We start from the raw sequence: 12,462 nt of genomic DNA on the forward strand, positions 1-12,462 counted from the left end.
CTGGCAGAGTTAGTAAGTTTTCTTCTATTTCAGCCTCCATTTCCAAGTACAGGGTACCAAAATCAAAATTTTAAAAAGCAAGGTTTAGGGGGCACCCAGTCCTTCTAACTTTGCCAATTAACACCTTGCTCCACACTCCATCAGTACATCCTCTTATACCCTTCAAAGCATTCACCTCCCCCACATCCCAGACACTCACATGGGTGAACTCTGACTCTTCAATTTCAAGCTTTTCCAAGAGGGTTGCACTAACAGGCGGGGAAAAACAGAGGAAGAGAGGAGAAGAATTAGAAGCTAAAAAAGAAAAAGAACTGTCCTCTCAAGCCTATTCTCCATAATGTACTTCACAATCAATTCAGGATTCAGAAAGAAGGGGCTAAAAAGCTACTAGATTTAGAAACATTATTTTAATTAACTATTTAGTTTCTGTAAACTGAAATATTTCCTAATACCCTCTTCTTCTGTCTTCAATACCCAGGTATGGTAGGCACCCAAAGATCACTGCTGCCTGATATTCATGCCATTGTGTAACTCTCTCCTCTTGAGTGTGGGCTGGATTTGGTGATTTTCTCCTAGTGAACAGAATCTAGCACAAGTGATAGGATGCCGATTCGGAGGTTAGGTTACAAAGAGTCTATAGCTTCCTTTTGGGTACATGCTCTCTGACTTGTTTGCTCTGGGGAAAACCAGTTGCCATGCTGTGAGCTGTCCTATGAAGAGGACCGTGTGATAAGACACTGAATCCTGCAAACAACTACATAAGCTTGGAAACTGATCCTCCCCTGAGTAAGCCTTCAGATGAGACCACTGTCCTGGCTAACAGCTTGACTATAACATCCTGAGAGACCTGAAGCCAGACACCCAGCCAAGCCACACCTAGATTCTTAAGCTACGTAAGATATGAGACAATAAATGTTTGTTGTTTTTAGCTGCTAAGTTTTGGGGTAATTTGTCCACAATAGATAATAATACACCTAGAAATGAAGTGCTGCTGTAAGAAAAATCTAAAATGTGGAAGTGGCTTTGGAAAAAGGAAGTGAGCTTCAAGGAAAGTTTTAGTGAAAGTTTAAAAGTGCCCTAAATATACTATAGAATTTTGGACTTTAAGTGGGTTGCCAGTGACAGCTGAAAGGAAAGTGAGGAAAAATACTCGTATTAGAAAATGAAAGGGGATCCTTATAATATAGTGTAACCAAGTTTAGCAACAATGTCATCTGCAGTTATATGGAAAGTAGAGTATGTGCCTAATACTGGATGATCTTGTTATGAGATTTCTAAAGCACAGTGCTACCTGATTTCTACTCTTTTTTTTTTGTTAATCCTCACTCGAGGAATTTTCCATTGCTTTTTAGAGACAGTGGAAGGGAGGGAGGGAAAGAGGGAGACATGGATTGGAGACACAAGCCTTGAGTCCCAACTGGGGTAAGGGATCAAACCTGCAACCCAGGTACATGCATTTGACCGGGAATCAAACCTGAGACCCTTCCACGTGTGGGCTGACGCTCTAACCCAGGGCCTGATTTCTTCTCAATTCTTATAGTCAAATCTGAGAGAATAATAATAAATTAAGGGAAGGATTATTAAACAAAAAGAAGCCAGGACTTGACGATCGTTTTGAAAAGTCTGAGCCTCTCTAGATAGTAAACACTGCTAAAATTAAGAAGCGTCTATAGCCCTGGATGGTGTGATCAGTGCATGGAAGGGTTACAGGTTCAATCCCCAGCCCCTGGTCACCTGGGGAGCATGGAGGAGGCAACCAACTGATTGGTGTCTCCCTCTCTCTCCCCCTTTCCCTTTCTCCCTTCTATTGTCTCTAAAAATCAATGGAAAAAATATCCTCCAGTAAGGATAAAAAAAAAAAAGAAAAAAGAAATGGTTTCAGAGTAAAGCTAAAATCCAAGGCAATATCAGGAAAAAGTGGTCTAAAGTTGAAGCCACGGGTATGGACTACAAAATAATTATTTAAATTAATTTATTTTTAATCCTCACCCAGCGATATGTTTTTATTGATTTCTGAGGGAGAGAGAGGGAGAAGGAAGGAGAGGGAGAGAGATAATGAAAAACATTGATGTGAAAAACAGTGACTGGTTGCCTCCGATACAGGCCCCAACCAGGTATGTGCCCTGACGGGAAATTGAACCTGTGACCCCTGCAGTGCACGGGATGCTCCAACCAACTGAACCACAGTGGGCAGGGCTGTAAAATGTTTTTTTAAGGCCACAGAAAAATCAAAGCTGATGCTTCAGAGCACTATTCAGTCATAAATAAAAGGCCATTCAAAACATTCAAAAAGATTAGGGTATACCTTACAGATCCTCTCAACAACAGGATCTCTAAGAAGCAAAGGGGTTATCTCAGTTCACTTATTTGTAGCCTGGCTGATGTGGCTCAGTGGTTGAGCGTTGACCTATGAACCAGGAGGTCATGGTTCAATTCCCAGTGAGGGCACATACCCAGGTTGTGGGCTTGATTCCCAGTACGGGGCATGCAGGAGGCAGCTGATCAATGATTTTTTTCTCTTCATCACTGATATCTCTCTCTCTCTGTCTCTGTCTCTGTCTCTGTCTCTCTCTCTCTCCCCTCCTTCCTCTCTGAAATCAATAAATATATATATATAAAAAAGAAGGTACTTATAGGTGAGGTTTTTGTCTAATGGAGTAAACCCAAATGACATTCACAGGAAGCCCACATAATCTTTGAGAGAATTATCAGTAGAAACATCACCAGCTGAGACTGAAAACAACAAAAGCAATGCAAAATGAAAAAGGACCACTGGATCCCCCAAATTCTACTGGCAAGAAGGAGGCTGAGAAAACTAACTCAGCTGCAAACACATTCTAGTGTTTAGGAACACTCAGAAGGCAAAACCGAGAGTCCAAGATAGAGCTGAAAATCATGGAGAATTATTCCCAAGCTTTGAGACCTGATAAAGAAACTCCAGTATTTGCTGTATCTTAGGTAGCTATGGATCAGTGATTCCTCTGTGCCTCAAATTCTCAATCTGTTTGTACAGGAATGTGTATATGGGTCACCTAACGTCTGTCTCACCACTGTACACTGGGTGGGTGGTGAGACAATAGCTTGTCTCTTAATTTCACAGGTCCACAGATTGGGAGGGTCAGCACACAAGGGGCAATACCTGGGAAGCTCATTCAAACATGGAGCGAATTTAGATAACAAAATTCTGGACTTTGAGCTGATGCTATAATGGGATGAAACTTTTGGAGACCAGGAGGGGGAATGAATTTTGCACTAGAGGGATGTGAGTCACTAGATATCAAGAGGGTGGACTGTAATAAGTGACTCTTAAGATGGCTCCCAGTGAGTCCTGCCTTACTGGTATTCACTCTCTTGTGTTATTCTTTCCTCGAGTACGGGTTAGATTTAGTGAACAGAATGGAGTGCAGGTAGGAGGATGTCAATTCTGAGATTAGATGACAGAAAGAATGTGGCTTCTGCTTAGGTGCATGCACTCTGAGGGAAGCCAGATATCTGAGTTGTCCTATAGAGAAGCCCATGTGATCAAGAACTGAGGGAGGCCCTAGCCAACAGCCAACAACTAAGGCTCTCAGTCCAGCAACCCACAAAGAACTGAATCCTGCCTCAAACCATATAAATGAACTTAGAAGTGAGCCTTCAGAAGAGACCCTAGCCCTAGCCAACAGCTTGACCACCACCTCATGAAAAACCTTTAGCCAGAGGACACAGCTAAGCTGCACCTAAATTCCAGACCCCCAGAAACTGTAACATACATTTTTTTATTTTAAGCCACTAAGTTTTGGGATAATTTATTATGTTGTAACAGATAATTAACACACCAGGCAACAAAATTGAATGACAATCTTTACACTGGATTATTCTGGAAGATTGTTCAGCGTCTTCACTGTCCAGGAATCTCTCCAACCTTACATCCTACGCGGAGAACTCCCTTATCTCACCAGGAGATGCAGGGCTCGCTGGGGTATTATTCTTACTGATTATCAGAAAAGCCTGCACACAGCTTTCCCCGCCCACAAAGATACAGAGATGTTGGCACATGTTTCCAAATCCTAACGATCAACACTAAGGAAGGTGAACCTGAAAAAACCTAGTGAAGAGCAAAAGACAATGATCTCTGTAAAAAACAGTTATGGAAGTTCCCAAGGACCTGAAGAGAGAGGTAAGATTACAGAGAAAGGGGCCAAGGAACCAACCTTGTAGATAACATTTGCAAAGTCTCTCCAACTACAGGTGAAAAGCAGGGGTCAGGAATAGTCGAGACCTCACTGATTTTCTCCAAAGGTGGAGTCTGAGGTAAAACATCAGGACGACCGAAGTGGACGCCTGGAAAAAAGAAAGGGGAAGAAAGTCAATAAATAAAAAAGAAGAAAAAATGGGGTGGGGGAAATACAGGGAAAATTATGTAGCAACTTGGCTTTTCCTGGACAGGAACAGGAAGCAAAGGTCCTAAGCAAATGAGGACTCGGAAGGAAGGGAAGGAGTGCCCAATCACATGGGAACCCCAGCCCTGGCGCTGACCTGGCTCCACTTCCGCCTTTGTTGTCACTTGTGCCTTGTGTTCCCCAGAGACCGATGGCTGGTAAGTAATGCAGGAGTTGCCGCTGGGGCCTCCTCGCCGAGAGAAAGATGAGCCAGACCGAAACTTTTTGGAAGGAGAGGGCTTCACTTCAAAAGGGAAAGAGAGAGCCTACTTAGCACCCCCCTCAGAAACCATCACCAAGACATAGGCACAAATTGCTAGCATCCCCAACACAAACACAAAGTTGTTTTTCTGCAAAGCAGGAAGAAGGGTTAATATCAACAAAGATGGGCTCCATGAACTACTTTTTAGAGGAAGGGGCATCTCAGTTCACTTCACTTTGGAAACAAGAGTGGAACCTAGAAAAAGGAGACACATACATCTCGCACCCCCTCCTACAAGCGACCTCAACGGCTTAGCTTTCACCTGATGAGATGTTCTTTATTCCAGCGGTCGCCAACTGGTGGTCCATGGACCACTGGTGACCCGTGAGGTCTGAAAGGTTGGCGATCGCTGCTGTATTCTGTAGCACCATTCTTTAATAGTATCCTTCAGTTAAAGCTGACAAAGATGACCCTTCACTCTATATCCTTGAAGTACTTATGCACACGGCACTATGACGACACTTTACACTTGTTTATACATCCCTTTGAAAAGACTGTACAAGGATTTCCCCATATTTCTTAAGCTCTGACTCACTGAGGGATGCCTGTGATGAAGAGATGGGAAGGAGGAGCTGGAATTTACCAGTGGCAGCAGCATGAAAGGTTTGGAAAGAACATTGGTACTTCCCTATCAAAAAAGTTGAGGGAAGAAAGTAAGAAACACCCGTTAAGCGACATCAGTAAATGCTTCTCCAACCATTTGAATTCAGTCTGAGAACTCGGTGGCACTGGATTTATAAACAGAAAATAGAACACTGGCAATATCCTTGCTACCTCTGTCCATAGAAGTCTGACTCTGCCTAGCTCGGCCTATGACATGGACCCTACACCCACACTACATACTTTTTGAAATCCCGCCAATTTCCAAAAAAATGCCCCTCACCTCAATGACACATGTAGGGAGAGCCAGGGGGAAAGCAGCGAGCAACTTGGAAACGACTGGAACAGACAGAGTGACTGACATAAAGACAGGCAGCAGCTATCATGGAATGTGGGAAGAGCAGGAGAGGCCTCTGGCTTTGGCAGTTCCCTGACAGAAGTGTCCTGCCCCTCATCTCTTGAAGGGAGCCACTGGGGGTTCATCTGGTAGAAGCCACTTACAGGGGATCTTCTTGAACACTGTGTTGCACATGAAGCGCTGGAACCGTTCAGCGTAGAAGCCTGGGCGATGCACCGATACGGTGTCCTGCAGAGCAGAGAGATGGCTGCAGAGTTAAGAGACGGAGGAGGTCCAGAAAAAGAACCTCTAGTCCAAGGGCCACTTTCCCTAGGCTCAGACCCTAGTAGAAGGGTAAAACCCACAAATAAAATGAGATAATGAGAAACTGAGGGGGGTGAATCAGAAGTGAGGGGGCAGAAGGAGAGCCTCTAGCTAATTGCTACTCACCCCATCATGTACCAGTGCTTTCCACGAGTGCTCCAATTTCTTAACAAACCTGCCAAAGAAAATGTGTATGATGTATACATGACCTTATACTTTTTTATTTTAGGGAGTTCGACTCAATGGTAATAAGACAGAGGCTGGGAAAGCAGTCACACTAATATACTGGCTTTCCAAAAAAATAGACACAGTAGGACTTATTCAGTATGGAGATCAAAGATGTTTCTAGGTAGGTCAATTATCCCAAGAGAAAGGGTAGCTAATATGTCTCTGGCAAGTCAGGGACAAGAATATTTATTGTAAAAGAACAGCTAGAAGAATAAATGGGCAAGCCTTTGAGAGGGGTTAAAGTTGGATAATATTCTGAATCTGTAAAGCAAGCACTATCCAGTCCTTACTAGTACCTGAAACCTTACAGGAGCAAAACTGGGGTCTCATACAGGGTGTCCCAAAAAGACGTATGTACTCTTTAACAGCTGACAGCTCAATTTTGAAAATGAAATATATTTTAATAAACACTGTCTTTGTAATTCAAAATATGTGTATATATATATATTTTTGGACACACTGTATTTCTAGCATTTCCCTCTCCATCACTTCACTGCCTCTCAGTTCCACAGACCAATTAATAGTTTTCACAGAACACAGTGACCCTCTTGTTATTCCTCCATGGAAAGGGGGAACGTGTTTACTGCTGTAACCCAATGTGGAGCATGACTCACCTCGCAGGTTTTTCAGAGTCAGACAAATGGTATATTTTACCCTGGTGCTTCCCAGAACTGACTCAGCTTTCCACAGAGGTGGTGGGTAAAGAAGCCAAAAAGACAGGCAAAAATCAAGAAAATAAATCACTACTTGACACCCAATGAGATAAGCAGCCAGATTATAACTCGCTGCTCTTGTGTCAGGAAGAATTTAGTGAAAAACCCATCTTCAAAAGAAATGAGGGGTTATCTGCATCCACTTTGCCCCCTAATTTGGAATTCTTATGTTTCTCACCTGTAAGACTGCAGAATGTCAATGATCCCGATATAAAGCAGCAGCCTTTCCCCTTTACTATTCCGGGCAGGGATGCCACCCATACTGAGGAAGACAAAAGGGAAAGAGAAAGAAAATCTTTTGGCTAGCAGGTAACTAAACATAACTGTCCCATCTCCCACAAACTGGGAAAGAGTAAGAGACTTCCTCTGACCCGACCTCTGGAGTATGTATTGTAACCTCATCCTCTCCAAATCTCGCTAGCCTGCCCCTCCCACCCCAATTCCACCAAAGAGAATCTAAAATCACCTACAATTTTGGAAATATTTACCCAATTAACTCTAAACTCCTTCCATCAGTACTTTCATAGTTACTAGTAAATCTATGCCCACTAAGACACTCTTCTTGAGTGATATAAAAGGATACCTCAAAACCAAAACCAACTAAAAAACATCTCTGGTCCCTTCAGTAACTACACATCCTTGATAGATACATTTTGGTAAGAAGATGGAAATAAGTCTAATAAATTGCTTTTTATGAAATTCCAGTATCATTTGCAGATGTGTCTAAGACTGTGAATGAACTTTTAAAAAAGAAGTCTTTTAATTTTGAATAGCTTTCCTTCCCAAGTGTACTACAAATCCCAAATTCAAGATATCATCCTTTCCTTATAGATTCTTAAGAAAGCTCATTGTAGGCCCTGGCTAGGTAGCACAGTTGGTTAAAGCATCATCCCAATACGCCAAGGTTCGATCCCTGGTAGGGCACATATAAGAATCAAACAATGAATACATGAATAAGTGGAACAACAAATTGATGTCCTTCTCTTCTTCTCTTTCTTTAAAATCAATAAATTTAAAAAATATATATTTTTATTGATTTTAGACAGAGAAGAAGGGAGAGGGAGGGAGGGAAGGAGAAAGAGAGAAAGAGAGAGAGAGAGAGAGAGAGAGAGAGAGAGAGAAACACTGATTCGGCTGCCTCTTGCATACCCCCTACAGTGGATGAAGATTGCAACCCAAGCACATGCCCTGACCAGGAATCGAACCAGCAACCACTTGGTGCATAGGACAACACCCAACCAACTACGCCACGGGGCTAGGGCTAAAATCAATAAATAAATAAATAAAAAAAAGCCGTAGCTGGTTTTGCTCAGTGGATAGAGCAATGGCCTGCGGACTGGAGGATCCAGGTTCGATTCTCAGTCAAGGGCCCACGCCTAGGTTGCAGGATGGATCCACAGTTGGGGGCGTGCAGGAGGCAGCCAACCAGTGATTCTCTCCCATCATCGATGTTTCTCTCTCTCTCTCGCCCTCTCCAACATCAATAAAAATATATTTTACAAAATTTAAAACAGAAAGCTCATTCTATAGTCTGTAAACATTAACGTTGTTGGCTTAACTGCTGAATCAAGGCTACTCCTTCGCAGAAGCTGCATCCCTTCCTGAAGAAGAAATGCTATTAGCCTATGCTCTCCTTCCTGATGACCCTGAGCCCACTCACTTGTCTTCAGTCTCCATGGTGCCGCCTCGCCGAGCCTCGCCCTGGATAGATTCCATGGCTGTGGAATAGAGCGCCTTTTGGGGAGCTGGTTTGCGAGTATCAATTGAGTATAGTGTTTCATGGCCTGAGGGTTCTCGTTGTGCGTGATCTATGTTATGGATTGACATCAGGAGGCTATAGTCCATTATCTTGAAACTCTGCAGCACCTAATGGAAGGAAATAACATGATCTGAGCCTTGGGTGGCATGAGAAGTTTTTTCAGGATCTCACAGCTTTTCTGGTCCAATTATTCTTGATAGTGAACCTCTAAGGCTAACCATAGAATTATCCTTTCCTTCTCCTCGTCCTTGGAGAAAAGCATATCAGCCTCCTCTTGGTTGCTCTTCATTTGTATCCCCTCAGCTTTCTTTCATTTGAGTAAACACAAAATAGGCAACTGCCTAGCTCACAAGACACTCTTTCTTCTTTCTCTTCACACAAACATCATTAAATTCTCAAGGGAATAAGAAATACATATTTTGCTGTAAAGAATCCACAAGGAGGGTCTGGTAAAAGTATACTTTGTGAAAGAGCAGATCTGTTGCAAGACCTAATACAGTCAGCTTCAATTCAGTTCAATATTTACTGAATACCTACCATCTGTAGGCACTGTGCTTGCTTATGGGGAATACAAAGATACTTAAGAGAATTTCTGTCCTCTAGAATATTATAATTTAGGAAGAGAAACAAAAGTGAAAATAAATACAATACAGTCTAATGTGTACAATGGAAGTACATGATTGAGGAGCAGTCTACAGGACAGGAAGTAATACATACATAGGTTATGAAAGATAAATTACAGAGAAAATAAGTCTAAGTACATAAAGGAAATACTGCGAGGCATGAAACAGCATGTTATGTACAGGGATGTATAATTTGGCATTTCTAAAACATAAAATACAAAGGCTAGGTGAGGCAGATTAGAGAGGCTGGCAGGGGTAAGACAATGACAGGTCTGATATGTCACATTAAGGAGCTTGGATCATATCCTATAGTTCTCATCCCTCTTTCCCCACCCAGAACAGGGTGAAAAAGGGTTTATTCGCACCTGTCCAGGAGCTCACTTTGGTGCTGTACCTCAACCACTTAGGTAGGTGAATGCAGTAAGGGATGAAGAGAACAGGACTGACTCTTATGTATAGTTTGAAAAAAACACACACAAAAACACATTTGTTTCACATGTTTCTAGTCCTTACAACAAAAGGAGTCAAACTAAAATAGGTATTACCCTGAAATAGATGCAGAATAAGCAAAGCCAGTTCGAGAAAAAACTACCATAGATGTAGAAAAATCAACAGGGAAAGATGTCACCAAAATCAAAAGAAAATATGTTTAAAAAGTGGAAATAGTTAACTGGCAAATGCTTCAGAAAATTCAACAAAGGACCGAGAAGTCCTTTCTATTTGGCATTTCTGTAGTCAATGGGGAGAGTGGTTCAATTGAAGTGATGAGAACAAAAGCCAGGACACAGTGAGTTGAGGCAGAAATAGGAAGAGAAAGAAAAAGAAGAAATATAAGCATCATTAAATGGAGACACTGGAAAAAACCCTCCTAACTTTAAGACAGAAGAGGTAAGCTTGTTTGTGTATAGAAAGAAAATAGTCAGTAAAGGCTGAAGCCAGAGGTGGAAAAAGAAGCAAGTTATGAAGCATGATCTTAAATAGGAGGAAATGGATCTAGAGGACAAAAGGGGTTGACCTGGAATAAGCCACCTAGTTGGTTAAGAAAGAAGATTAAGGATGGTTTATAAATTAGTGATGGGGCAGGACAAAGGGATGGAATGGAATAGAAAGTTGAGGTGGTTTGTTGAGAAACAAGGCTGGGAAATGGAAGTTAAAAAGTGGTTTGACAGCCCTGGCTGGTTTGGCTCAGTGGATAGAGCATCAGCCTGCGGACTCAAGGGTCCCAGGTTCGATTCCGGTCAAGGGTATGTACCTTGGTTGCGGGCACATCCCCAGTAGGGGGTGTGCAGGAGGCAGCTGATTGATGTTTCTCTCTCATCCATGTTTCTAACTCTCTATCCCTCTCCCTTCCTCTCTGTAAAAAATCAATAAAATATACTTTTTAAAAAAGTGGTTTGACAAAATAAACATACAACGAAACAAAAACAAACTCACAGATACAGCATGGTGGTTACCAGCAGGAAAGGGGGTTCGGGGGGAGAGCAAAGTAGGGCAAGGGGGTCAGATACACGGTGACAGGAAACTAGACTTCAGGTGGTAAGCACATAATAGACTGTATAGATGTTGTATTATAAAGTTATACATCTAAAATTTATATACTATTAACTGTTACCCCAATAAATTTAATTTTAATTCATTTTAAATTACAAAAAAAAGTGGTTTAGTCTGGCTGATGTGGCTCAGTGGTTGAGCATCGACCTATGAACCAAGTTCTCATGGTTTGATTCCTGGTTTCAGGCTAGATCCCCAGTAGGGGACCTGCTGGAGGCAGCCAATCTATGATTCTCTATCATCATTGATGTTTCTATCTCTCTCTCTCCCTCTCACTTCCTCTCTGAAATCAATAAAAAAATATATATTTGTAAAGGTGGTTTGAAGAGAGTGCCAATTATCTGAACTCTCTGCTGAGGAAACAGAAAATGAATTGATGAGGGAAACTGAAGGCCCAGGTGGAGATGGATAGCATACATCTAGAGAGATGCCAGTACACACAGTTGTGTGATAGTAGCCGGCTTCCAAGATATAAATTTAGATTTGGCAGACAGGACCTGAGGAATGATGGTGCTGGTATGAAAATAAGACTGTATAATTATGAAGCCCAGGGTAGGCAGAGAAGGAAATAAAGCCAGGTGGGAAGGATACACAGAAAGGAAGTAAAAATGTAAAGTGGTAACAATGAGTTAGGTAAAAATTATTTTAAATGAAGTCTAGGAAATATGAAGAGAAGGAACAGTCAAATCTCCCACAGATTTGAAGCCCAAGGACAACCGAGCTGTTTTAGTGAGAGATTTTTGGTGTCTGTGAGAGAAGGAAATCTGACAAACTCACCAAACAGTCACGCTGCAGGGTCTTACAGAGAGCATTGTACATATCAGCATCCAAAAAGAGACCATCAGGGATGTCCTGTAAGAAGTCCAGGTCTTTAAGGGTGGGGAGAGGCTTCTCTCGCTCTTTTTGGGAAGCCCGCCGTTTGTAGGTTGAGCCCTTGAGGTCGTATTTGATATGCATCTTGACGGACCGTGGTAAGAGGTTATTCATTACCACAATTCGAATATTCTTACCACCTGCCTGCACACAGTACAGTCCATAGAATTTAGGCAGCAAAGTCCGAGGGTTCTGGTTGAGGTTCTAAGGGCACAAAAACAAAAAGTAGGAGAGGAACTTAGCTGATTTTCAGTGAAATTCAAGGGCAGAAGCTGCCATCCACCTTTATTCACCTAATACTTGGGATTCAAGTACAATCTGTCTGCCCATAACCACCCGCCATGTAACACATTTGTTTGCAATTTTCCAATGCATCTAATGATGGGATCACCAAGCTGAGCCACAAACTCTCCAATATAGTAATCAGTCAGGATACTGAATGTATGATGAGTATATTCCTTTAGGGAGGTTTAAGAGAAGACAGCGTTAAAAAAGTCTTAACTCTTAGCCCTTGGTATAGTATATCCCATGTGTATGATGGGAGGCAATTTCTCCAGAACCCCCAAGAGCAGTCAGGCAGAGTAAGATCAGATAGAGTACTGTCAAGGGAAGTAAGCAACCCATTCCCCAATGTAGGAGCTGAGCTAAGAATAGAAAACAAAATCATCATTGCATCCTTTTTAAAAATTTTTTTTAACATTTTATTTATTTTGAGAGAGGAGAGAGGGGGTGGGGAGAAGGAGGGAAAGAGAGAGATTTGTTGTTCCCGTT

General features: G+C 42.1%; 1 protein-coding gene across 2 annotated transcripts in view; it reads right to left on the reverse strand.

The window, feature by feature from the left end:
* PIP5K1A (phosphatidylinositol-4-phosphate 5-kinase type 1 alpha) overlaps positions 1-12,462 on the reverse strand; it is a 35,915-nt gene that overhangs the window by 149 nt on the left and 23,304 nt on the right. For both annotated transcript variants that reach the window (XM_008155864.2, XM_028131721.2), the window contains 8 exons: positions 11,596-11,895; positions 8,546-8,751; positions 7,064-7,147; positions 6,071-6,119; positions 5,785-5,869; positions 4,519-4,665; positions 4,194-4,323; positions 200-248 (listed from right to left, as the gene is read on the reverse strand). In XM_008155864.2, the coding sequence (XP_008154086.1) occupies positions 200-248; positions 4,194-4,323; positions 4,519-4,665; positions 5,785-5,869; positions 6,071-6,119; positions 7,064-7,147; positions 8,546-8,751; positions 11,596-11,895 (1,050 nt within the window). The remainder of the gene's footprint in view (positions 1-199; positions 249-4,193; positions 4,324-4,518; positions 4,666-5,784; positions 5,870-6,070; positions 6,120-7,063; positions 7,148-8,545; positions 8,752-11,595; positions 11,896-12,462) is intronic.

The sequence above is a fragment of the Eptesicus fuscus genome, chromosome 22 (genome assembly GCF_027574615.1).
Source record: "Eptesicus fuscus isolate TK198812 chromosome 22, DD_ASM_mEF_20220401, whole genome shotgun sequence".
Lineage (NCBI taxonomy): Eukaryota > Metazoa > Chordata > Mammalia > Chiroptera > Vespertilionidae > Eptesicus > Eptesicus fuscus.